This window comes from Prionailurus viverrinus, chromosome B3 (genome assembly GCF_022837055.1).
Source record: "Prionailurus viverrinus isolate Anna chromosome B3, UM_Priviv_1.0, whole genome shotgun sequence".
Lineage (NCBI taxonomy): Eukaryota > Metazoa > Chordata > Mammalia > Carnivora > Felidae > Prionailurus > Prionailurus viverrinus.
Genome location: NC_062566.1, coordinates 69,976,212 through 69,998,284, shown reverse-complemented (window position 1 = coordinate 69,998,284; position 22,073 = coordinate 69,976,212). Strand labels below are relative to the sequence as shown.

The 22,073-nt window shown below is 55.4% G+C and overlaps 3 protein-coding genes across 5 annotated transcripts; 2 read left to right on the top strand and 1 right to left on the bottom strand.

Moving 5' to 3' along the window:
* Window positions 1-6: 6 nt before the first annotated feature.
* TM9SF1 (transmembrane 9 superfamily member 1) lies at window positions 7-5,579 on the top strand. Of its 2 annotated transcripts, none has more exons than XM_047861412.1 (6): window positions 7-231; window positions 527-888; window positions 1,690-2,311; window positions 2,598-2,783; window positions 4,065-4,338; window positions 4,913-5,579. In XM_047861412.1, the coding sequence occupies exons 2-6, from the start codon at window positions 544-546 to the stop codon at window positions 5,304-5,306; spliced, it is 1,821 nt and encodes a 606-aa protein (XP_047717368.1). In that variant the 5' UTR covers window positions 7-231; window positions 527-543; the 3' UTR covers window positions 5,307-5,579. The 2 variants fall into 2 exon arrangements, with proteins under 2 accessions (XP_047717368.1, XP_047717367.1); XM_047861411.1 differs by having other exon boundaries at window positions 7-268.
* A 129-nt stretch (window positions 5,580-5,708) lies between these two features.
* Window positions 5,709-14,408, top strand: IPO4 (importin 4). The gene is made up of 30 exons (XM_047861410.1): window positions 5,709-5,999; window positions 6,080-6,166; window positions 6,294-6,373; window positions 6,459-6,500; window positions 6,950-7,079; window positions 7,174-7,353; window positions 7,581-7,646; window positions 7,752-7,853; window positions 7,940-8,023; window positions 8,266-8,430; window positions 8,519-8,572; window positions 8,730-8,839; window positions 9,144-9,252; window positions 9,416-9,545; window positions 9,770-9,883; window positions 9,992-10,105; window positions 10,350-10,470; window positions 10,626-10,737; window positions 10,848-10,960; window positions 11,070-11,147; window positions 11,228-11,285; window positions 11,382-11,487; window positions 11,579-11,772; window positions 11,926-11,970; window positions 12,311-12,436; window positions 12,537-12,745; window positions 12,851-12,983; window positions 13,072-13,176; window positions 13,867-13,936; window positions 14,045-14,408. Exons 1-30 carry the CDS (start codon window positions 5,931-5,933, stop codon window positions 14,173-14,175), a joined length of 3,237 nt encoding a protein of 1,078 aa, XP_047717366.1. The 5' UTR covers window positions 5,709-5,930; the 3' UTR covers window positions 14,176-14,408.
* A 44-nt stretch (window positions 14,409-14,452) lies between these two features.
* Window positions 14,453-20,291, bottom strand: REC8 (REC8 meiotic recombination protein). Of its 2 annotated transcripts, none has more exons than XM_047861413.1 (19): window positions 20,150-20,291; window positions 19,986-20,054; window positions 19,712-19,854; window positions 19,551-19,626; window positions 19,105-19,225; window positions 18,105-18,189; window positions 17,685-17,764; window positions 17,342-17,432; window positions 17,139-17,211; window positions 16,974-17,059; window positions 16,780-16,829; window positions 16,314-16,463; window positions 15,900-15,966; window positions 15,649-15,794; window positions 15,419-15,467; window positions 15,105-15,171; window positions 14,880-15,011; window positions 14,696-14,802; window positions 14,453-14,601 (listed from the first exon to the last, which is right to left on the bottom strand). In XM_047861413.1, exons 1-19 carry the CDS (start codon window positions 20,203-20,205, stop codon window positions 14,510-14,512), a joined length of 1,740 nt encoding a protein of 579 aa, XP_047717369.1. In that variant the 5' UTR covers window positions 20,206-20,291; the 3' UTR covers window positions 14,453-14,509. The 2 variants fall into 2 exon arrangements, with proteins under 2 accessions (XP_047717369.1, XP_047717370.1); XM_047861414.1 differs by having other exon boundaries at window positions 16,314-16,460.
* Window positions 20,292-22,073: the final 1,782 nt, after the last annotated feature.

Genomic DNA, 22,073 nt, shown 5'->3' with positions numbered 1-22,073 from the left:
AGAAAGCTAGTCGGCGAACACTTAACTGAACTCAGTGCGGTCTACCGTATGGTGTGGCAACAGCCGCTGCGATCAGGCACCGCGGCGGCCAACCCCGTGGAGGTCGGTCGTCAGGTCCTTCCCGGGCCGCCGCTAGCGCGCCGCTCAGGGGGGAGACCCCGGCAGGAACCCAAGGGCAGCTACGGGGCCGCAGAGGCCGCGGGCGCCGCCTCGGCCAGCCCTTCCCGTGCGGTGAGGACCCCGCGGGGGCCGCGGGAAGGTGCCTGAGGTGCGAGGCCGCGTGGCGTTGCCATGGAAACGGGCTGGGGCGCGGGGAGGTCCCGGGCAGGCGGGCTGCGGGAGGGGGGCCCCAGACTGAGAGAACAGGAGAGCAAAGGAGGACAGTGTGACAGTGTTGTCTGGGGGTCGGGAGGCGGCCTCCCGAAGGAGGGTTAGAGAACCCAAGGGGAGGAATTGGAGCGGTTCGAACGACTTGACCTGGGGCGTCAGGAATTGGTTTCCATAACTGCAGGACTCCCCCAAACAGGTTCTGCTGCCTTAAGGATGACAGTCCTAGGGCACCCGCGGAGTTGGAGCTACCGGTGGTTGTCACTTCTGATGCTGCTGCTGGGCACAGGCCATGAGCCTGGGGTGGAAGGTGTGACACACTACAAGGCCGGTGACCCCGTCATTCTATATGTCAACAAAGTGGGACCCTACCACAACCCTCAGGAGACTTACCACTACTATCAGCTTCCGGTCTGCTGCCCTGAGAAGATACGACACAAAAGCCTTAGCCTGGGTGAAGTGTTGGATGGGGACCGAATGGCTGAGTCTTTGTACGAGATACGTTTTCGGGAGAATGTGGAGAAGAGAATCCTGTGCCACATGCAGCTCAGTTCTGCACAGGTCAGCCTCTCCACATTGGCTAGAAGTCAGCCCTCCCTCCCAGGGACTAAACAGTGTCTTACAATTTATGGTCTTATAGCACCTTTATGGAAATGATCTGACTTAACTCTAACTACAATCCCACCAGGTAGTCAGGACAGGTGGTATTATTTGCATTCAGTTGAGGAAGAAACATACTTGCTCAAAAGTGACTTTCCAAGACCACATGGATACTGAATTGCAGAGGTGATATTAGAGCCCAGGGCTCCGGACTCCAGGCTGCTCTGTTGGTAATAAGGTCCCAACTATCACTCCTATATAGTTGTTTCCTTCCATACTTACCTCTTGGCTTTCCTAACTGGCTCCTTTACACTCTAATCTTTCCTGTGATGCTTTTTTTTCTTTAGCAAATCCTATGTTAGGGCACTTTTCTTTAGTCTACTCCAGACCTTCTGACACCTTGCCTTTCTCCTTTTTCTACACCTTAACCCTGTCAAGTCACATTGCTCGTTTTGGAGAATCCCAGCATACTAGGTTCTAACCTAGTGGTTCTCAGCAGGGGGCAATTTTGTCTCCCAAGGGATATTTGGCAATGTCCGGAGATAATTTTGGTTGTCACTGCCGGGAGGGGGGCTGGGGGGGGGGGCTGCTACTGACACCTAGTGGGAAGAAGCCAGGGATGGTACATATTACAGTGCACAGGACAGCTCCCCACAATAAAAATTATCCAGCCCAGAATGTCAGAAGTGTCCAGGCTGTGGAACCTTGCTCTAACGCTATGCCTGGGGAGGCCGTATCTGACTCCTGACTTGCTCTTTGTAGGTGGAGCAACTGCGCCAGGCCATTGAGGAACTGTATTACTTTGAATTTGTAGTGGATGATTTGCCAATCCGTGGCTTTGTGGGCTACATGGAGGAGAGTGGCTTCCTGCCTCACAGCCACAAGATAGGGCTTTGGACCCATCTGGACTTCCACCTAGAATTCCATGGAGACCGAATTATATTTGCCAATGTCTCTGTGAGGGACGTCAAGCCCCACAGCTTAGATGGGTTACGACCTGATGAGTTCTTAGGCCTCACCCACACCTACAGCGTGCGCTGGTCTGAGACTTCAGTGGAACGTCGGAGTGACAGGCGCCGTGGTGATGACAGTGGTTTCTTTCCCCGAACACTGGAAATCCATTGGTTGTCCATCATCAATTCCATGGTGCTTGTGTTTTTACTGGTGGGTTTTGTGGCTGTCATTCTCATGCGTGTGCTTCGAAACGACCTGGCTCGATACAACTTGGATGAGGAGACTACCTCTGCAGGTTCTGGTGATGACTTTGATCAAGGTGACAATGGCTGGAAAATTATCCATACAGATGTCTTCCGCTTCCCTCCATACCGTGGTCTGCTCTGTGCTGTGCTTGGTGTGGGTGCCCAGTTCCTGGCCCTTGGCACTGGTGAGGTGATAAAAATTAATCAGGGATTTCTCTCAAGGGGTAGAACTAAGTTGATGGTTTGTTCTGGAAAGATCTGCAGATCTTCTCTTCTTTCCAAGGTGAGAGGCAAACCTAAGGGGTGGGTGGCTTTAACAAGCATGTGTATATTCAGTTGTGGGTTTGCTGAACAACAGAATTAGGGGATATTGTTTTCCTTGGGTCTGGGAGAAAGGGGGATGATTCCTCTGAAGTTGTCAGAAAAGGGACAGGGGAGACCTGACACAGGCTTTCCACTACTACCCTACAGGCATTATTGTCATGGCGCTGCTGGGCATGTTCAATGTGCACCGTCATGGGGCCATTAACTCGGCAGCCATCTTGTTGTATGCCCTGACCTGCTGCATCTCTGGCTACGTGTCCAGCCACTTCTACCGGCAGATTGGAGGCGAGCGTTGGGTGTGGAACATCATTCTCACCACCAGCCTCTTCTCTGGTGAGGACTGCCCTTTCCCTGGTGGGCTGGCCTGGCGACTGAGGGTTTAGGAACTTACAACACATCATGGAACCTGGGATAGAGTTAGAGTAAGGCCTTAAGGGAATGAAAATGGGCAAAAGAAACAAGAAAACCATTCAAAAGACAAGACTGCATTTCTTTTGCATAGTTTAAAAATTATGTCCTTAAAATATTCTAGGCAGCATGGTAAGCACTCTGCATGCCTTCATCGATTTAATCTCCACAATAGCCCTATGCGGGAGTTAATATTGTCCCCATTTTTACAGATGAGGAAATTGAAGGCTGGTTAAGCAATTTGCCTGAAATTACACTCCTAAGAGGAAGCAAACCAGGTTTCAGATGCAGGCAGTCTGACTCTAGAGCCTGTATTCTTAACCATTATGTTAAGAGTGAAATAACACTCTTTCTTGAACATATTTCTTGATAGTCCCTTTTTAAAAGGTTTTTTGGGGGCACCTGGATGGCTCAGTCGGTTAAGTGTCCCCCTCTTGATCTTGGTTCAGGTCATGATCTCAGGGTTGTGAGTTCAAGCCCCACATTGGGCTCTGCGCTGGGCTTAGAGCCTACTTAAAAAAAAAATTTTTTTTAACGTTTATTTATGAGAGAGAACATGTGCACGCATCAGTGGGGGAGGGGTAGAGAGAGGAGGACAGAGGATCTGAAGTGGGCTTTGCACTGAGTAGAGAGCCTGATATGGGGCTTGAACCCACAAAGCATGAGATCGTGACCTGAGCCAAAGTCGGACGCTTAACTGACTGAGTCACTCAGGTGTCCCCGCCAAAATAAGTTTGTTTTTTTTTATTTGCAGGCGGCTACCCCACTCTAGCCTTACAAGCCAGCTTGTCCTTTCAAAGGCAGCAGTAGTAGTATGCATTTTGAACCTTTCGTGTTCCCAGTCTTGAGTGTCTGATTTATACTCCGTCACATTTATGTTTGAAGAGGATTTTCTGAAAATAGGGCCTTAAGCCAAAGGAATGGGTCATGCTAGGAATCACCAATGCTACAGCAGAACAAGCCCTGGGAGGCAGGTGGATTGTGTTTCTCTTTGATCATTATGTAACAGCTACCTTGACCCTTAATGATAATGGATGGGGGAAGGGATGTTGGTAAGATAAGGAACTGAGAACTATGGGATGTGAAAAGGGGAGGTCAGCCTGGGAACAGGATGTTTCACCTCTCTCCCTGTTAGTTCTAGTCAGAGTGGGTGGCCCCAGGGATGTTCCTACAGCTGACCCTCCTTCTGGGGGCCCATCCCTGCAGTGCCTTTCTTCCTGACGTGGAGTGTGGTGAACTCAGTGCACTGGGCTAATGGTTCGACACAGGCTCTGCCAGCCACCACCATCCTGCTGCTTCTGACGGTTTGGCTGCTGGTGGGCTTCCCCCTTACTGTCATTGGAGGCATCTTCGGGAAGAACAACGCTAGCTCCTTTGATGCACCTTGTCGCACCAAGAACATCGCCCGGGAAATCCCACCCCAGCCCTGGTACAAGTCTACGCTCATCCACATGACGGTTGGAGGCTTCCTGCCTTTCAGGTATCCTCCCTTTATGCTCTGGCCATCACTCTCAGGTTCCCGACTTTAACTGCCTTTCTCAGTACCCTGACCCAACAAGAGTGATGATCCCTGGTTCAGGTGCACAATTAAGAGATCATTAAATAGTTCCTCCTGTATCCAAGCAGGACTCAGCTTAAATCAACTCAAAGATGAGGGTGGCTCACTTATAAAGCTCTCCAAAGACATTTCTCCGTTCACTGCCTTCCTGGTTTCTGACTTTAGTGTCCACAGGCACCAGCTGGGGCTTAAAGCCCATGTGATTGCCTGTCCAATTTTTTGAGTACCTCTAGTGCCAGGCAGATAATATAGAGCAGAAAATAAAACAGACAGGATCCTTGCTCTCAACCTATCAGGGAAGCTGTTCTTGAAATGAGCACAGCTAGTCATGGGTAAAAGAGTCCCCACGGAGCCAGGAACTGTAGGGCAGGGAGTGGAGTGGACCCACTTTCCACAGTGACCCGGTAACATGGAGGGGGTGGCTGGATTTTGACCTGGCCACTGTGCTGGCAGTGCACAGCCCTTTAATGCTGTGTATCCTCTCTTCTCTTCACAGTGCCATCTCTGTGGAGCTGTACTACATCTTTGCCACAGTATGGGGTCGGGAACAGTACACTTTGTATGGCATCCTCTTCTTTGTCTTCGCCATCCTGTTGAGTGTGGGGGCTTGCATCTCCATTGCGCTCACCTACTTCCAGTTGTCTGGGGAGGATTACCGCTGGTGGTGGCGATCTGTGCTGAGTGTTGGCTCCACTGGGCTCTTCATCTTCCTCTACTCGGTTTTCTACTATGCTCGGCGCTCCAACATGTCAGGGGCAGTACAGACAGTAGAGTTTTTTGGCTACTCCTTACTCACTGGTTATGTCTTCTTCCTCATGCTAGGCACCATCTCCTTTTTTTCTTCCCTAAAGTTCATCCGTTATATCTATGTTAACCTCAAGATGGACTAAGTTTTGGGTGGCAAAACTATTGATCTTTTCTCCCATTCTTCACGTCCAGAGACCCACTGATCTCTTACCAACGTCTCTTCTGATTGACTGAATTGTGTGATGGCATTATCTACTTCCCCTTTGCCCTTTGGGCCCCTCTTCCCCCGGAGGGCCTGGAAATTACAAATCTCTATTATATAAGGAGTATATATTTGAACTTTTTAAGTTGCCTTTAGTTTTGGTCCTGATTTTTCTTTTTACAATTATCAAAATAAAATTTATTAAGAAAAAGGATCCTGTAGTTGGAGGGTTTGGTCTGGATATAGGAACTCGAGCCCCGCGGTTAAGGGTAGTGTCCCTTTAGAAAACCGGGTCGGCCCGGCACGCACGGAACTCGAGTTTTACGCGGAGCTTGGGAACTCTCGACTGGGGGAACCTTCACTGCCAGGGCCTGTTTCCGCGGCTCAGCCGGCGCTGAGGCCAACGGAAGTGGCAAAGCCGGAGCTCCGGGTGGGAAGCGAGTTGAATCACCCTGGTGACGGGAGGGGCTCGGAGCAACGCCCTTTCCGCCGGAAATGGGTTTCGGGGCCTCCACGTGCTGTCCCTCCCCCCTCCCGGCCCAGTAGCGGCTCCTCGGCTGCTGCCATGGAGCCCGCCGGCCTGGAGCAGATCCTGTGGGAGCTGCTGCTGCCGGACACCGAGCGTATCCGCCGGGTACGGACAGGGTAGACCCGGCCGGGGCGAGCGGGAGGTTGCGGGAAAAGCCCTACTCTGACCCCCAAACTATCCGCCAGGCCACTGAGCAGCTCCAGACCGTTCTTCGGGACCCGGCCGCCCTGCCTGCGCTCTGCGACCTGCTGGCCTCCGCGGCCGATCCTCAGGTGAGGCTCCTGCCCTTTCCCGCTGAGCGTCCCATAGTACGCCACTGGTCACGCCCCCAGCTTGCCCCCTGCGGCCCGTTCAGCACCTTCCTGCCCAAACCCTCACGTGCGTGCTTCCTTGTCCCAGATCCGCCAGTTCGCGGCAGTGCTGACCCGTAGACGACTGAGCACCCACTGGCGACGGCTGACAGCTGAGCATCGGGAGAGGTGGGCAGGGCCAGGGGCGGGGCGGGGCCAGGCGGAGGCGGCTCCTGGGCCGGCCAAGTGCCAACACCTGCCACCTGTGTTCCAGCCTCAAGTCCCTGGTCCTGTCCGCCTTCCAGAGAGAGACCCAGTAAGTGCCTACCTGCCTCCTCTTGGGATCCTGACTGACCCCCTAATGAGACCCTCTTTGGGTTTCTGCCTTGTCTTTCAGCTCCAGGCAGGGCCTGGGGCAGGGAGAAGGGAAGATTTCAGTTCTAGACCAAGGGTGGAGCAAGGGTTCTAAGGCCGTGTTGAAGACTAAACTTCATAAGAATGGGCTGTGAAGGTCTGCCATATCCTATTCAGAAGAACGGAACTGAAATTCAGTCTGCATGAAACGAGGCTCACCAGATCACATACCCACCATGCTGCTGGTCTCCCTGTTAGCCACTAGTGGTCTTATGTGTCCCAACTTGGCAAACACTCTGCCCACACTTGAAGGTTTCTTTCCTGGCCAGACCATTGAGGCAGGCCCAGTGTGTGCTGGGGAGGGTACTGGAGGATGATTGGGGGTGGCGGGGGAATCTCTCCTGTTTGCAGGCACTCTGTGAGCCTTAGCCTGGCCCAGCTCTCAGCCACCATTTTTCGAAAGGAAGGCCTGGAGGCCTGGCCTCAGCTCATGCAACTTCTTCAGCACAGTACCCACAGCCCTCACATACAAGAGAGAGAGGTATTAGCACATTGTCGGTGGGAGGGAGGGATGGAGGGACCGAGAAGCTGGATAGACCATGTAAGCTTTCCTCTCGTCCCCTACTCCTGAACAGATGGGGCTTTTGCTGCTAAGTGTGGTGGTGACCTCCCGGCCTGAGGCCTTCCAACCCCACCACCGGGAGCTTCTTCGGCTTCTGAATGAGACCCTCGGTGAGGTGGGCTCTCCTGGGCTCCTCTTTTACTCCCTGCGCACACTGACCACCATGGCCCCTTACCTGGGCACTGATGATGTGGTAAGATGTGGGTCCTCACCTTTCTTGGTTCCCTATTCTTGGGTCTTCATATTCTCATTCTTGCAGGATGCAGAACTACTTCAAATTCTCTGCTATTTGTGCTTCCTAACACTTGAGAGGGGATACTGTGGGTGGCTGTACCTGGGCTCATCTTGTGCCCAGGCTTTGAGGAAGCTGCCAGCTTCTGGGGCCTGAGATGAGCCCGTATTATGCTTTCTGTCCTCTAGCCTCTTGCGCGGATGTTGGTGCCCAAGCTCATTGTGGCCATGCAGACTCTGATCCCTGTAGATGAGGTGAGGACATATGGGCAAGAGGTCTATTGGAAGGAGAGTGTAGGAGCACCCAGCCTGGTCCACTGAAGAAGAACATGGTAACCCTATGACTTGTTTGTCTGGCAGGCAAAGGCCTGTGAGGCTGTGGAGGCCCTGGATGAATTGCTAGAGTCAGAGGTGCCCATCATCACCTCCCACCTCTCTGAGGTCCTCACATTTTGCCTGGAGGTGAGCTGGGGACAGGCACAGCCTCTGCTGCTTATATTGCTGGGAGTTTCTTTGCCTGTCTCTGATTCAAGTTAGTCTCTGGGCAGGTGGCTAAAAACGTGGCTCTGGGTGATGCAATACGTGTTCGTATTCTCTGCTGCCTCACTTTCTTGGTTAAAGTCAAGAGCAAGGTGAGTACTCTGTGACGCACATTAGTGCACCCCCATTTCCATCCCTTACCTCACTGCTGGGGCTTTCTGTCTATCTCCGGGTATCTTTAGATATTTAAAATTGATCTGGCCTCACCCCAGCTCCTAGCTGGGAGTTTGGGAATCTTCTGTTAGACCCTTTATGGCCTAGAAGGCTAGAATTTTTAATGTGAGTCCATCTTGAGAGCAGATACTCAGGGACACCATTCCACCTTCCTTTCAAGGCTTTGTTGAAGAATCGTCTTCTGCCACCCTTACTACACACCCTTTTCCCCATTATGGCTGCCGAGCCCCCACTGGGCCAGCTGGATCCCGAAGACCAGGATTCAGAAGAGGAAGAGGTGGAGATTGGGCTGGTGGGGGAGACTCCCAAGCACTTTGCTGTACAGGTGAGATATGCTACAGGGGTAGTAACAGGGTGTTAGGTAGCTGTGGGGCAGAGATGGAGTCCAGCAAAGTCTTCCTGTCCATTTTCAGGTCGTGGACATGCTGGCACTACATTTGCCCCCTGAGAAGCTCTGTCCCTTGTTGGTAAGTGTGGCTCTGCCCTTCTGGTGCCCCTACCCCCAGGTGTGCCTAGTCTCCCATTGCTGAAGATGTTTGGGCCCTAGTAGGTGTGGAGGGCCAGTTGCCGGAGGAATGGCAGGCTTATGCCAGGGTTTCTGGAGAGTACCATCTGCTCCCTTAGATGCCCATGCTGGAAGAGGCCTTGCGGAGTGAGAGACCGTACCAGCGCAAGGCCGGGCTCCTGGTGCTGGCCGTACTGTCCGATGGAGCTGGTGACCACATCAGACAGAGGTAGGTGTCTATTCCTTTTTCCTAGAGGGAGGCTGGGCAGTGGAGAGAACCACCACACAGCGCGTGGCAGTCCTGGTCTGTGCTCATTGTTGGAGCTTAATTATCAGTAGTGCTTTCTGCCACTCTAAAAGGCGTCCTGATTTGGAAAATAATTTAAATGGCTTCCCCAGCTATAGGGACCAGGGGTGGTACCTACTGCCTGGTGACAGAGAAAGCCTTTTTCCCAGGGGAAATGAGAATGGCCCAGCCTAGGGCTCTCTGGTATTGCCCCTCAGACTACATTCTCTTGTTCTGCCCCACCCAGACTGCTGTCCCCACTGCTACAGATCGTGTGCAAGGGCCTGGAGGACCCATCACAAGTTGTGCGCAATGCTGCATTGTTTGCCCTGGGCCAGTTCTCAGAGAACCTACAGGTCAGCAAGGCTGAATGGGCAGTCAGCGTTTCAGAGTCCCCACCCCTCCCAGGGGCCAGCTTCCCCTCCTCAGGCATCCCTGCTGCCATTGGCACTTAGGTGCGTGCTTTGAGGGCATACCCGCGGTTGAGCTGACTCGGGGTCTCCTTTCCCCTTCTTTCAGCCCCATATCAGCAGCTATTCAGGGGAGGTGATGCCACTGCTCCTCGCCTACCTGAAATCGGTGCCTTCTGGGCACACAAACCACCTAGCCAAGGCCTGTTATGCCCTGGAGAATTTCGTGGAGAACCTGGGTAGGTGATGGCAATCGGGTATGTGAGGGAGGGGACGGAGCTGTAGCTTTGGATGAAGGCGATGGGATGTGCAACTCCCTGAACCACTGTCTGGGGCAGAGAAAGGGGTGTGGCAGGCACCCAAAGAGGTCTGGGCTAGATGTTAGAGGTCAGCCTGGAGGGAAGTGGGCCCCCAGAATGTAGGAGACCTGGCCTGGGTGTTAGAGGAATGCTTTTTCCTACAGGGCCTAAAGTGCAGCCCTACCTTCCGGAGCTGATGGAATGTATGCTGCAGCCTCTGAGGAATCCCAGCAGCTCCCGGGCCAAGGAGCTGGCTGTGAGCGCCCTGGGGGCCATTGGTGAGGACAAGGAGGCAGGAGGCAGGGCACAGGGTTTCCCTAGGGTGTCCGTGACAGATGGACCAGTGGTCCTCACTCCAGCTCTGATACTGGCCTTCCATTCCCCAGCCACAGCTGCCCAGGCCTCCCTGCTGCCCTACTTCCCCACCATTATGGAGCACCTGCGGGAATTCCTATTAACTGGCCATGAGGACCTTCAGCCTGTGCAGATCCAGAGCCTGGGTAAGTAAGGGGCTCTCAGGCAAGGTTCCCAGTGCAGGGGAAGGGCCAGGGTGTTCACAGAGATCTCCCCCCGGGCAACACAGGTTTTTTCCTTTTCATCGAAGGAAGCACCCTTCCCACTGCGCCTAGAAACACAAGTGGGATTCCTGAATCACCCCCCAGCTGCCATCTTTGGTCCCCCAGGTCTTGGCCTCGCACACCTCTGACCCATCTTCACATCCTAGTGAAGTCCTTGTCCCCACAGAGACACTGGGGGTGCTGGCTCGAGCGGTGGGGGAGCCCATGAGGCCCCTGGCTGAGGAATGCTGCCAGCTAGGGCTGGGCCTGTGTGACCAGGTAGACGACCCTGACTTGCGGCGCTGCACGTGAGTGAGCCCTCACCCCACCCCTGTCCCATGTCTCCTGCCCTCCCACTGGATCCACAGCCCTGACCTGAGAACCCTGACCTCTCTGTTTCTGGATCAGGGGTTTTCTTGGGCTTCCCCATTCTGCCTGTACAGCTTCTGCCTGCCTCCCCCAGGTACAGCCTGTTTGCAGCCTTATCAGGGCTCATGGGTGAGGGCCTGGCGCCACACCTGCCACAAATCACCACACTTATGCTGTTGTCACTGCGTTCCACTGAAGGCATTGTGGTGAGCAGAGAACGGGTGGGCTGGGCCAGTTGGGGAAGGGCAGCCCAGGACTGGCATTTGTCTCCCAGGCTCAGCTAAGCTCGAGTCCCTGCTGTGCCTCCTCTGTCCAGCCTCAGTACGATGGAAGCGCTTCCTTCCTTTTGTTTGACGAGAGCGATGGGGAGGAAGAGGAGGAGCTCATGGACAAGGATGAGGAAGAGGAGGAGGACTCAGAGATCTCAGGGTGCGGAGGGCTGCCATTCTGGTCAGAGGAATCCTGGCTTTGCAAGGGCCCAGTGCCAGATCTGCCCCTCCTGGTGCCTGATGGCTGCTGCCTCCCCACCTGACCCTAGGTACAGCGTGGAAAATGCCTTTTTCGATGAGAAGGAAGACACCTGTGCTGCTCTGGGGGAGATCTCAGTGAACACCAGGTCAGCCTCTGCCTTCCCCAGCACTGGGAACCCTGCCTGGGAGTTCCTTCCCCAATGGCCATATGTTTGTCTGTCCACAGTGTGGCCTTCCTTCCCTACATGGAAACTGTCTTTGAAGAAGTATTCAAGCTGCTAGAGGTGAGAGGGCTGGTAGAGTGGGTGGGATCCAAGGGCTCAGGGCCCAGCGTTGGCCATGAACACAGCAGGCACATCCTGCCCCTCCTCACCCTGCAGTGCCCTCACCTGAACGTGCGGAAGGCAGCCCACGAGGCCCTGGGTCAGTTCTGCTGCGCACTGCACAAGGCCTGTCAGAGCTGCCCCTCAGAACCCAACACTGCAGGTGAGCAGGGGAGGCTAGGGCCCCTGGAAGCAGGGGGCAATTGGAGGGAGGGACAGGGTCTGATCGGGGCTTCAGCTAATAATGTCCCCAGCTCTGCAGACTGCCCTCGCCCGGGTGGTGCCGTCCTACATGCAGGCAGTGAATGTGGAGCGGGAGCGCCAGGTGGTGATGGCCGTGTTGGAGGCGCTGACGGGGGTGCTGCGTGGCTGCGGGCCCCTCGCGTTGCAGCCCCCTGGGCGTCTTGCTGAGCTCTGCAACATGCTCAAGGCGGTGCTGCAAAGGAAGGTGAGCAGGATGGGTAGACTGTGGGCTGAGGAGATGGCTCAGCCCTAAGTGGGGATAGTCTGAGGGTACTACAGGTCCAGGTTTCCCTATCTCCCCTCCATGGAAAGGGGAAGGGGCAGGAGATCCAGGCTGAGCTGAACTCTCTTCCTGCAGATAGCTTGTCAGGACACCGACGAGGAGGAGGAAGAGGAGGACCAGGTAAGGGCCATGGATGCAAACTGTGGGACCAGGCTGTCCGGGTAGTCTGCACAGGGCAGAGATGGACAGTGCACCTGGGCTTGGCCTAGGGAGGCCAGGGGCACTAAAAGGCTGGTAATGGCTCCAAATGATGCAGCCCTGCTCCCAATAAGGCATTGGAGGTTCAGAAAAGGCTGCTGGCAGGTGGGGATTGGGGTGGGCTTGGATCGATAGCTAAGAGTAGGTGTACCAGGAAAAAAAGCTGTGTTTCAAACATGGCCAGCTTGGAAGGGGCATTGTGGGAGGCACCCACGGCTATAGAACTAGCTCTGGTGCTCTAGCCCCTGACCTGGTTCCGCAGGCTGAGTATGATGCCATGTTGCTGGAGCACGCGGGAGAAGCCATCCCAGCCCTGGCAGCTGCAGCCGGGGGAGATGCCTTCGCCCCCTTCTTTGCTGGCTTCTTGCCACTGCTGCTGTGCAAGACGGTGAGTGCTCTGTGCTCTGGCTTCGAACCCTGTTCTATCCGTGCACCCTGTGTCCAGCCCCTCACTCTGTCCCTGCTGACTTCACTCCTCCCCCCACCAGAAGCAAGGCTGCACAGTGGCAGAGAAGTCTTTTGCAGTGGGGACCCTGGCGGAGTCTATTCAGGGCCTGGGTGGCGCCTCAGCCCAGTTTGTGTCTCGGCTGGTTCCTGTGCTGTTGAGCACCGCCCGGGAGGCAGACCCTGAGGTGCGGAGCAATGCCATCTTTGGGCTGGGGGTGCTGGCAGAACATGGGGGCCGCCCGGCTCAGGAGTATCCTTAGTTTGCAGAAAGGGCCTGGGTGGGGTTGGGAGCATCCCTGGAACTCGAGGACGGGAGAGGTCTGCCCGCGTGCCTGTTCCTTGACTGTGGAACCAGATACTTCCCCAAGCTGCTGGGGCTTCTGTTGCCCCTCCTGGCACGGGAGCGCCATGATCGCGTCCGTGACAACATCTGTGGGGCACTTGCCCGCCTGCTGATGGCCAGTCCCACAAGGAAACCGGAGCCCCAGGTGAGACCCAGGGGCATCAGGCACAGCCAGGAAGCTGAGGAGGGTGCGAGGGTGCGGAACAAGGGGCCTGAGGCATCTCTGTGTCCAGGTGCTGGCTGCCCTGCTGCATGCCCTGCCACTGAAGGAGGACTTGGAGGAATGGGTCACCATAGGGCACCTCTTCAGCTTCCTGTACCAGAGCAGCCCTGACCAGGTAATGCTGATGCTGGCGGCCCTCAGGGGAGCTTGCTGCTCGTCACAGGCAGAATTGGCCTCGCTTGTAGCTGACGCAGAGTAACAGTTTAAACTGTCCTGTGACGCTCCTTAGTGCTTTTTCCTAGGGAGGCTCCATCGTGCCTGGCCATTTGCACACTCTGGGGGGAGCTAGAAATCACAGCTTCCCTAGGCTAACTTCCTATACCAGGGCTCCTTCAGGATGCTCATGGGGTGTGGGTATCCCTGGGCTGCCCCACCATCCCTTCCAATTAGAGCAGCCCTGCTTCCTGAATTCATCTGAACTGACCAGCTAGGTTTGGACTCCTGTTCCAGTGCTTCTGTAGAGACTGTTCTGTTGGTGGGGCTCCCAAGTGTCTGGGATTCTTTTGGTCTTTCTTTAAAATAAAAGGTGAAAGACTTAATAGATCTGAAGAGCAACCAGGGGATTCTTTTGTTCTTAACTTCATTCCTCTTTGGTCACAATCCTGTCTCCTTCAAAAACAACAACTACTACTACCATGTTTCTTGGGTCCTTCTCATGTTTCACAGTTGCCTTGGATGTGAATTGGTATCACACTCAAAGTATCCCTGGTGGGAGATTCTCTCTCTCTTTGGTCTCTACCACTGCCCCCCTGGACCCGGGCCCAAGGGTGCTGCCACCCCTAAGTCAGCCTTTCTTTTCTCACAGGTTGTAGATGTGGCTCCTGAGCTCCTGCGCATCTGCAGCCTCATTCTGGCCGACAATAAGATCCCACCAGGTGAGGGTGGCAGTAGTGGGCAGGGCCAGGGGTCACAGGGCCTGGGGCAGCTGGGGGTGGGGGAGGGCCAGTCCCTGCGGGATCTCTCCCTCTGCACTTTCCACCCAGATACCAAGGCCGCATTGCTGCTGCTCCTGACATTCTTGGCCAGACAGCACACCGACAGCTTCCACTCAGCACTGGGCTCGTTGCCTGGTGACAAAGCTCAGGAGCTCCAGGCCGTCCTGGGCCTCACCTAGACTGAGATGCAGCCGGGCCAGAGAGAACAGAGCCTGCCCAGACCCCGAGAGCACCTCTCAGCCCAGTGCAGCTCATGCCTTACCAAAGATTCTGGGCCTCGTAGCCATTTGGAGTCTCAGCTCTGCCCGCTGCCCTGCAGAGGCGTCTCTGGATGTGTTCTGCTGTGGAACAACACGAATGGAACCTTGACATCCTACCCTAAATAAAGGCAGTTCAATTTCTGCTTGAAAAACAGTAGCTCTGACAGCAGAAAGCACAGAGATAGATGTTCAGAAATGAGGCAGGCAAGACATATTTAATGTAACCAGTATCCTGGCAGCTTGTGAATTAGTTCTAACCGCAGTGGAATCGGGGCCCCGGCTGCATCAGGAGGCGCCCGTACGGCTTCTCTTGTTCCACGCGAAGGATCTGTTGTGCTGCAAGCACTGCTCAAGGGGAGAAGACAGGGCCAGTCAGGAGGAGTCTGCGTAGGGCCTGTGTGTCCTCGTCCCCCACATTGCACCTCGTGCCCACACTCACCTAGCAGCAGATAGAAGGCCCGGGCAGCCACCCTGCGAGGGCTGAGAGGGGACACCAGGCTGCTGAAATCGGGCTCCCTGTTGGCCTGCAGCTCCTGTGCCACTGCCCTGTAGGGATCAAGGACTGTCAGCTGAAGTCTCAGCCTGGGCCCGCCCCACCGAGACACCGTCTGTCTCCCTGATACCTATACACAGCCTCCAGCGACAGCAGCTCAGGCTCCAGGGGCAGCTCCAAAGGCAACTCCATAGGCACTTCAGGGAGTTCGGGTACCACAGGCAGTGCAGGGGCCTCTGGCTGCTCTGCCTCGGCCCAGGCCCTGGGAGAACATGGGAGTCAGGTGGAACAGGGAAGGTGGCAGCTGTGACAGCAACAAGGGGAATATTTGAGTTCTCTGGGGCTGGTGGCTTACCACCGTTCTTCCAAAGGGATGAGGCTGATGCGGGTCTTCTCTTCCTCGGCCGCTTCTAGAGAGAGTTCTGTTGGGGGAGGGGGGGGGGAGGTCATGAGTGGATCTGCTTAGATCTGAGCAAGTGGGACCTTGAGGCCACCTGGTTGGCCCAGAAGCTGTGGCTGTGCAGTGACTTATTAAAAGTGCCCAGTGGGAGAGCTGAAGAGATCCATGCTCCCTCATGTTAATCACTCCCTTCTAATAAGAGCATCGGGGTACCAGTTCTCCGGGACCGGGGCTGGGGTGGTGGTCCTCTCCCTTCTCCAGGTACCTACCTGAAGACAGCATGAGGGGCCCGCTGGGCTCCTGGGCCTCTCTCAGGACCTGGGGGTGGGAGAGCGAGAACTAAGACCCCGAGTGTCAGAAACATCTGGGGTAGGGTGAAGCAGTCCCAGCCCTGAACCGGCCTGCACTAGGGGATGGACCCAGCAACAATGGCTCCCATGGGGGTGTGGCGGCGGGGGGAGAAGGCAGCCTCTTGACGAAGGAGGAAGGGTGCAGTTACCTCAATATCGCTCAGAGCTTCAGTCCTCCTCCTTTCCTCCTCAGCCTCCTCTTCAGGCTCCAGGGGTGGCCTTCGCCTGAGTGCTTCTGGGGGTGGCTGGGCACAGTGGGTCCAGAAAGACAGCAGTTCTGGGGGTAACCAGCCAGCTGGGGAGGGGGTGGGCAGTGGGGATGGGGTCTGAGGTGTGAGGAACACCAAGTGAGGAATGTGGGTTCAGAAGATCCCACATGCCAACTCCCACCGCTCCTTACAGTGAGTTGGGGTTTGGAATAGCTCCGTGGGGCTTCTGATGGTCCTCTCAGGAGGCTGCACCTTTGGCTGCATGGCAGGGAGGGCCAGAAGCCCAGTTAGGAGGGAGCCACTCCTCACCACCCCTCTTCCACTTCTTTGCAATACTTTGTTCCAAGGCCTCTGACCTTCCAACTCTCAGGTTCATACCCCTGCTTGCCCCACTCACTACTAACTGGGGCCTGTGGATATGCTAGGTGGGGTCACTCAAGGAACACAGAGCTGTGTACGTTCAAACCCCCGGAGCACGTGCACTTTGGGGATTGTTCCCTGTGTAACCCCCCCACCATCCCCCCAGAGTTTAGAAGGCCCAGCATGCGTTGCCCCAGGCCCACCCTGCCTCCCTCCATCCCCAGCAGAGCCTAGGCTGCACTCACACACTCCCAGCAGTGGGCTCTGGTTTGCAGTTGTTCCCGGAATTTCTCCCGGGAAATCTGAGTCTCCTTGTCCCAGAACAGTAACTGGCGGCGGCGACGGCGACGAGCAGGTGGGCTCACAGGATATGGGGCAACTGGGGGCCTCCTCTGCTGAGTTGGAGGGGAAGTGGGGGCAAGGCTGCCCATGATTCCCTTTCCCACCACCTTAGTGGTACAAGCCCCATATCCCCACCCCAGAGGTGCCCCAGGAAAGAGCTGGACACGGCCTCTGAGTACATGCAGTTCCAACCTCATGTGAGGGGCCGAGCTGAGAAGGGCAGTCTAGATAAATGGAGTGTGAGCAGGGGTACCTTTTACCCATTTGCCCAAAGGCCCAGGCAGGCTAGCAGTGGCCCAGGGCTTGGGGAAGCCGAATACAGATGAGCAGCTCTGTGAGGGGAAGAGACTTGGAAGGGGCACTACTCACCTCTGGGCTGGGAGGGGCTGGCAGACGCAGCTCTGGTGGAGGGGTCACCTCTGCAAAAACACTCTAGGTCCTGGCTCTGCCACACAGCCTTTGCCCTTACAGTCACCCAGCCACCAGCTAGAAGGCCTCCCTTCAGCAAGTTGGAATCCAGGGCCCTTGTGTGCAGTAGCTGTACAGGCACGATGGGCACTCACCAGTAAGTAGGGCCTCAGGCTCCCAGCCTGCTGGCTTCGGTTCCTCGGGGACTGGGACCGGAAGTGGCTCTGCTGCCCCTTCCACCCTGAGGGAAAATGGGTGAGAAATGAAGACACCCCTCCCAGCACTGACCCCCTACCTGGCCCAGAGGGTCCTGCCCTTACTGTGCAAGAGCTGGAGGTGAAAGCGAGGGTAATATGGTGTCTCCCTCCAGGGCCCGGGGCTCCTCCTTGTACTCTGCAGAGAGAAGATCAGGTCTCAGAGCACAGAAGAGAGGAGATGGGAGCATTGCCCAGGCCCAGACTGCCCATGTCAGGGCTCTGACCATCCAGTGCCGCACGGGCCGTACGCAGCCAGATAGGCCTACCTTCACGTTCCTCTAATAAGATAGCTTCTTCTTCCTCGGCAATCAGCAGCTCCAAGTCTCGCCGGCTGACCTCCGGAAGGTCCCGTTCACCCTGTCCAAAGAGGGAGAGTAAGGAGAGGGGAAAGAGAACACAGTTTCATTTCTGAAAAAGGCAAGTGGATCTAGGAGACTGGGTCTGAAAGACAGGCAGCAGGAGGCTCACTGGGCGCTCAAGGAACAGGGGCAGGGAGTGGTGAAATGGAAACAAGAAGGCAGGACTCGGGGCAGACAGGAGTGGATAAATGCAAGGTGGGCTGGGCCGCCAGAGGCAGGCCTCAGGCCCCACTGTAGGGGTACAACTCACCTCAATCTGCAGCATGCGTATGGGCTCTGCCTCTTGGAGGGTGATGGCCTCTGGGGACAGCACAGTGACTGGGATCCTGTCTGGAGGGGCAGGAAAGTCACCCCAGCCCCTCTACTTCTTTCTAGGTTCCCACCCCATGTGGTGAGGCAAAAACATGGACTCTACAATCAAGTCAACCTGGGTTCTAGTCAGGCCCAGGCCAGTCACTGCCAATCTGAACCTGACTATGCTGCTTAACCACCAGGGGCCTCACTTTCCTCCTCTGTAAAAAGGGGTAAGATTCTGATCTCATAGGACTCCTGTGAGGCAGAGATGAGGTTACACAAAGGGCATGGCCCTTAAGAGAAGCTCAATGATAGTCATTTCTTCAGTTTTGGGGCCTTCCTATGCCTCTCCCCAGAAAGAACCCTCTCTGCTCACCTGGCTTCGTTGGCTCCATAGGGACTTCAGGAGGGATCTCCTCAAGAAGTCTCTCTGGGGTTGCAGCCTCAAGAAGGTGTCGAATCTTTGGGGAGGATTGGGGACAAAAGGAAGGGTTCATCTTTAGCTGCTGTTTTCTCACTTCCACAGCCTTATTCAGACAATGGACGAAAATATTCCTTCATGCCTAAGCCCTGTGGCACTGACTGTCGTATGCGGTGAACTCACCATATGCACGCCTTTCCTCCCATTCCTGCCATTATCTACTCTTTGTCCATCTGTCTGTACACGAAGCACTGCACCCTTATGTCAAGTGTTGTTGGGGACAGAGGAACAGAAAAGATTCCTGGTCTTAAGGAGCTTATGGTCCAACATGATGACAGGTTTGTATAGGACCTGGGCAAGAGTCAACACAAAGGGTGAAACAAGCCCCTTAGCGATGCACTGAGTTCCAAAACATTTGGTTCTGGCCAGTGATAAAGTCTCATAGAAAAGGATAGTATTTGAGCCAGGTCTGTTAAGGATGTGTAAGACTTAACTAGTAGAAAATGAGGATGACCCTTATGGACTAGGGAAACAGCACAAGCAAAGAAGTGAACATGGCATCTTTGGGACATGGGGGCCAGACCAGTGTCTGGGAGCCAAAGATGCTTAAGGGATATGCTAAGAGACGGTAGCTAGTTCTAGACCTGGGCATGGAGAGCTCTAATGCTAGTACTCTATCTGCAGTGGGGAGCCACAGGAGGTGTCTGAAGGAAGGAAGTAGCATTGTATTAAGCTGTAGAGGTGTTAGAATGTGGATAGATGAGGACATAGATAGGGAAACCCAGGGCTGAGAAACAATGAGGGCCTGGATTAGAGCCTTGGCAGTGGGAACTGTGTGGAAATAAGTTCGGATAAGAGCTGCTTCTAAGTTGGCCTTAAATAGACAAGTGGAATGGGTTTTGTCTGGGTGGGTCCACCACGACAGTCCCCCTGAGCTGTCTCTGGGGAGCCCTACCTGAGGGATACTGAAGGGGCTGGGAAGTGTGGGATCCACAGACATCATTCCAAAAAAGGGGTCTGGAGCATCTTCCAGGGTCTCCATCATGGCCAGGCGGTTAGGAAGCAGCAGGCTGGGTCTGAGAGAGAGTGTGGGCTGTCAGGTACTGAGGCAGAGGACTAAGGTTGCCCTCTAAAGGCTGAAGGGCAGGGGTGGGGGGTGTCGGGTGGCTCAGTCAGTTAAGCCTCTGACTTCGGCTCAGGTCATGATCTCACAGCTGGTGAGTTTGAACCCCGTGTTGGCCTCTGTGCTGACAGCTCAGAGCCTGGAGCCTGCTTCAGATTCTATGTGTGTGTCTCTCTCTGCCTGTCCCCTGCTCACGTGCTCTCTCTCTCAAAAAAGATTTTAAAAATTTAAGAAAAAAAAAAAAAAGCTTAACGGGCCGGTCCCAGGGGGGCACTCACAGGTCAGTCTCTACCATATCAATGCGGATCTGCAGCTGGGCACGGTGCAGGCGCTCCAGAATGTGCTGGATGTCCTCTGTGGGCAGGGAGGGCAAGGTAGAGAGCCCGCCTAGCCGAGGGCCACTCAGCTCTGCCCCATCTCCGAGCCTTCCCGGACTTACCTACGAGGTATTGGCATTGCTGGGAGTAGACCCGGATCACGCCAATCTGCAGCTGGGCTGAGAGATACAGGGAGAAGCGGGGCCGCGGTAGACCCGGCAGCGGGGGCTGCACTCGTACCAGCACGTAATCGAGGATTTCCTCGCTGGGGGTAAAAACGCCCTACTCACCCCTGTGCCAAGGACCAACCCCGTAGCCTGGCCAACCGGATCCATCCAGTTGCCCTGCCACCCTGCCCGCACAGGCCCGGCCGCTCCTCCCCTTCCTGGGCCTTACCAGGTCTTCACCACGTTCACCTTCAAGTACTCACGCTTCACCAGCCGGCTGCCACGCGTCGCTGCCAGCCTGGAGGGGTCGGGGGTGTGAATGGACGGTGGGGAGGGGGGTGTCAGGCTGGGATCCCTGGGTGGCCCTCCCGGCGTGCAGGGCCCTGCCCTTACCAGATGGTGGCGAAGCAGCCGGTGTGGCGCTGAAGCACGTTGGGATAGTAGAACATTGTCCCACAGGGGTTTCACCCCCGTCTCCGCCACTCCTCCGTTCGGATCTCAATCGGAATTCTTTGCGGCGAGGGACTTCCCAACACCGTTGGAACGAAGGGTTTGGAGAGGTGGCACCGAGCTGGACCCCGAATGCCAAATAAAGGAGCCAATAATCGGTGGATAAAGGATTAAGGCGAGAAGCAAATGGAGGCGCGGACCGCACACACAACAGTTGGGATTCCCCTCTCCGTCTGCCCTGAGCGGGTTCACACGCCGCGTGGGTGCTTCGAACTTACTGGGGCCTTTCGGGTTGGGTTCCAGGTTGGAGGTGCAGAGCTCCCCGCGGGCAGGTCCGGGCTGGGCTCCAGATCAGGTCCCGAGGGAGAACGGGGGTCCTCCGCAGAAGTGCCGGGCGCCTGAGTCTTGCACTCAGCTTCGGCACCTGTAGTCCCGGCAGGGTCGCCCTCCCGCGGGACTAGATCCTGCCGCAGGGAGCGCGCCCACGGGTGCTTTGCGCCTCCGTCATTAGATGGCGGCGGCCCCCACGACAGCCAATGGGGAACGGGGGTGGGCTTGGGAAGCGCTCTTTCCAGGGCGCCAAGGAGCCTGCTGGGCGTCGAGGCAACAGGGGTCTCCCGAGGCAGACAGCGAACCAATCGGAAGAATCCTGTGCGCTGCCGGGGCCATTGTGAGGTGTCCTGACCAATGGGCTCTCGTTCTTGCCTCTGGCAACAAGGGTTCCTCGGTGGCACTTCTCTGCTGACCAATGAGAGTGGACCAAGTCCCAGTCTCGCCCCCCCCCCCCCCCCCCCCCCCAGCAAGCTTGGTAACAAGGGCACTTCAACTACTAGACTAGGTCGGGTCATGCCGGGGGCAACTGCCCTACCCCACTCTGGGCGCCCGATCTGCAGTTAGAACTTGCTCTTTCCCCCAAATCCAACCAGGTACCAACAAAATACCAAAAACTGGTCTGCCTTTTGTGCCCAGACTTGGGCCTGTCGTGAGCTGGGGAGGTGGAAACGGTGTGGGTGGCCTTGGAGGCGCCACAGACCGGTGAGGAAAAAGATCTCACAGGAAGCCCTGAGAGAACTTGCTGGGTCCTTTCCTAAATTTGAACAGTTTAGGCTCTGGGCCTGCCCCATCTGGCTATTTTCCAGTTGTGAATGTTCCCCTGGCTGGAATAGATTTCAGCTTTGTGGGATGCAGGGCATACCCCTCTGCATACAAAAGCCATTTGGCTCCAACAATTCTTTGTCTCCATGCCTCCTGCCTTTGTACAGCCATTTCTTTGGCTTAGAATGCCCTTCCCCAGGGCATGCTTCTCTGCCTCTTTAACACTCAATTTTTGTGGCTGAGCTGACCCTATTTTGTTTTGTTCCTTCAGTCTGGGAGCTCTTGAGATTGAGATTTTTTTTTTTTTTTTTTTTTTTTTTTTTTACCCCCAACTAGTTCCTGGAACCCAGCTCAGTAAACATTTGTCAAGTGGTTGGGGCGCCTGGGTGACTCAGTTGGTTAAACATTTGACTTCAGCTCAGGTCCTGATCTTGTGGTTCATGAGTTCGAGCCCTGAGTCAGGCTCTGTGCTGACTGTTCAGAGCCTTGAGCCTGCTTTGCATTCTGTGTCTCCCTCTCTCTCTCTGCCCCTCCCCTGCCTGCATTCTGTCTGTCTCTCTCTCTCTCTCAAAAATAAATATTTAAAAAAACCAAAAACATTTGTCAAGTGAATATGCAATTACCCTAAATTTACAACCACAAAAATTCAAGGCTGACTGGGATTTCAAAATCTAGTCTAAGACTTGCCTTTCAGATGAGAAACAGAGGCCCATATAAGACAGGTTTTCCCAGACCACACAGCTCTTTAATGACAGCCTGGCTGGGAACTCTG

What these genes read in the sequence shown, in the direction of transcription:
- TM9SF1 (XM_047861412.1), top strand. Translation starts at nt 544, where the DNA reads ATGACAGTCCTAGGGCACCCGCGGAGTTGGAGCTACCGGTGGTTGTCA. An exon ending in CACCACCAGCCTCTTCTCTG is followed by an intron (nt 2,784 to 4,064) that starts GTGAGGACTGCC and finishes CCATCCCTGCAG; the next exon opens with TGCCTTTCTTCCTGACGTGG. An exon ending in GGAGGCTTCCTGCCTTTCAG is followed by an intron (nt 4,339 to 4,912) that starts GTATCCTCCCTT and finishes TTCTCTTCACAG; the next exon opens with TGCCATCTCTGTGGAGCTGT.
- IPO4 (XM_047861410.1), top strand. Translation starts at nt 5,931, where the DNA reads ATGGAGCCCGCCGGCCTGGAGCAGATCCTGTGGGAGCTGCTGCTGCCG. An exon ending in TCCTCACATTTTGCCTGGAG is followed by an intron (nt 7,854 to 7,939) that starts GTGAGCTGGGGA and finishes GTCTCTGGGCAG; the next exon opens with GTGGCTAAAAACGTGGCTCT. An exon ending in AGAAGCTCTGTCCCTTGTTG is followed by an intron (nt 8,573 to 8,729) that starts GTAAGTGTGGCT and finishes CTGCTCCCTTAG; the next exon opens with ATGCCCATGCTGGAAGAGGC.
- REC8 (XM_047861413.1), bottom strand. Translation starts at nt 20,205, where the DNA reads ATGTTCTACTATCCCAACGTGCTTCAGCGCCACACCGGCTGCTTCGCC. An exon ending in GCCTGAGGCCCTACTTACTG is followed by an intron (nt 16,830 to 16,973) that starts GTGAGTGCCCAT and finishes GTGTTTTTGCAG; the next exon opens with AGGTGACCCCTCCACCAGAG. An exon ending in GGCCTTCTATCTGCTGCTAG is followed by an intron (nt 14,602 to 14,695) that starts GTGAGTGTGGGC and finishes CCCCTTGAGCAG; the next exon opens with TGCTTGCAGCACAACAGATC.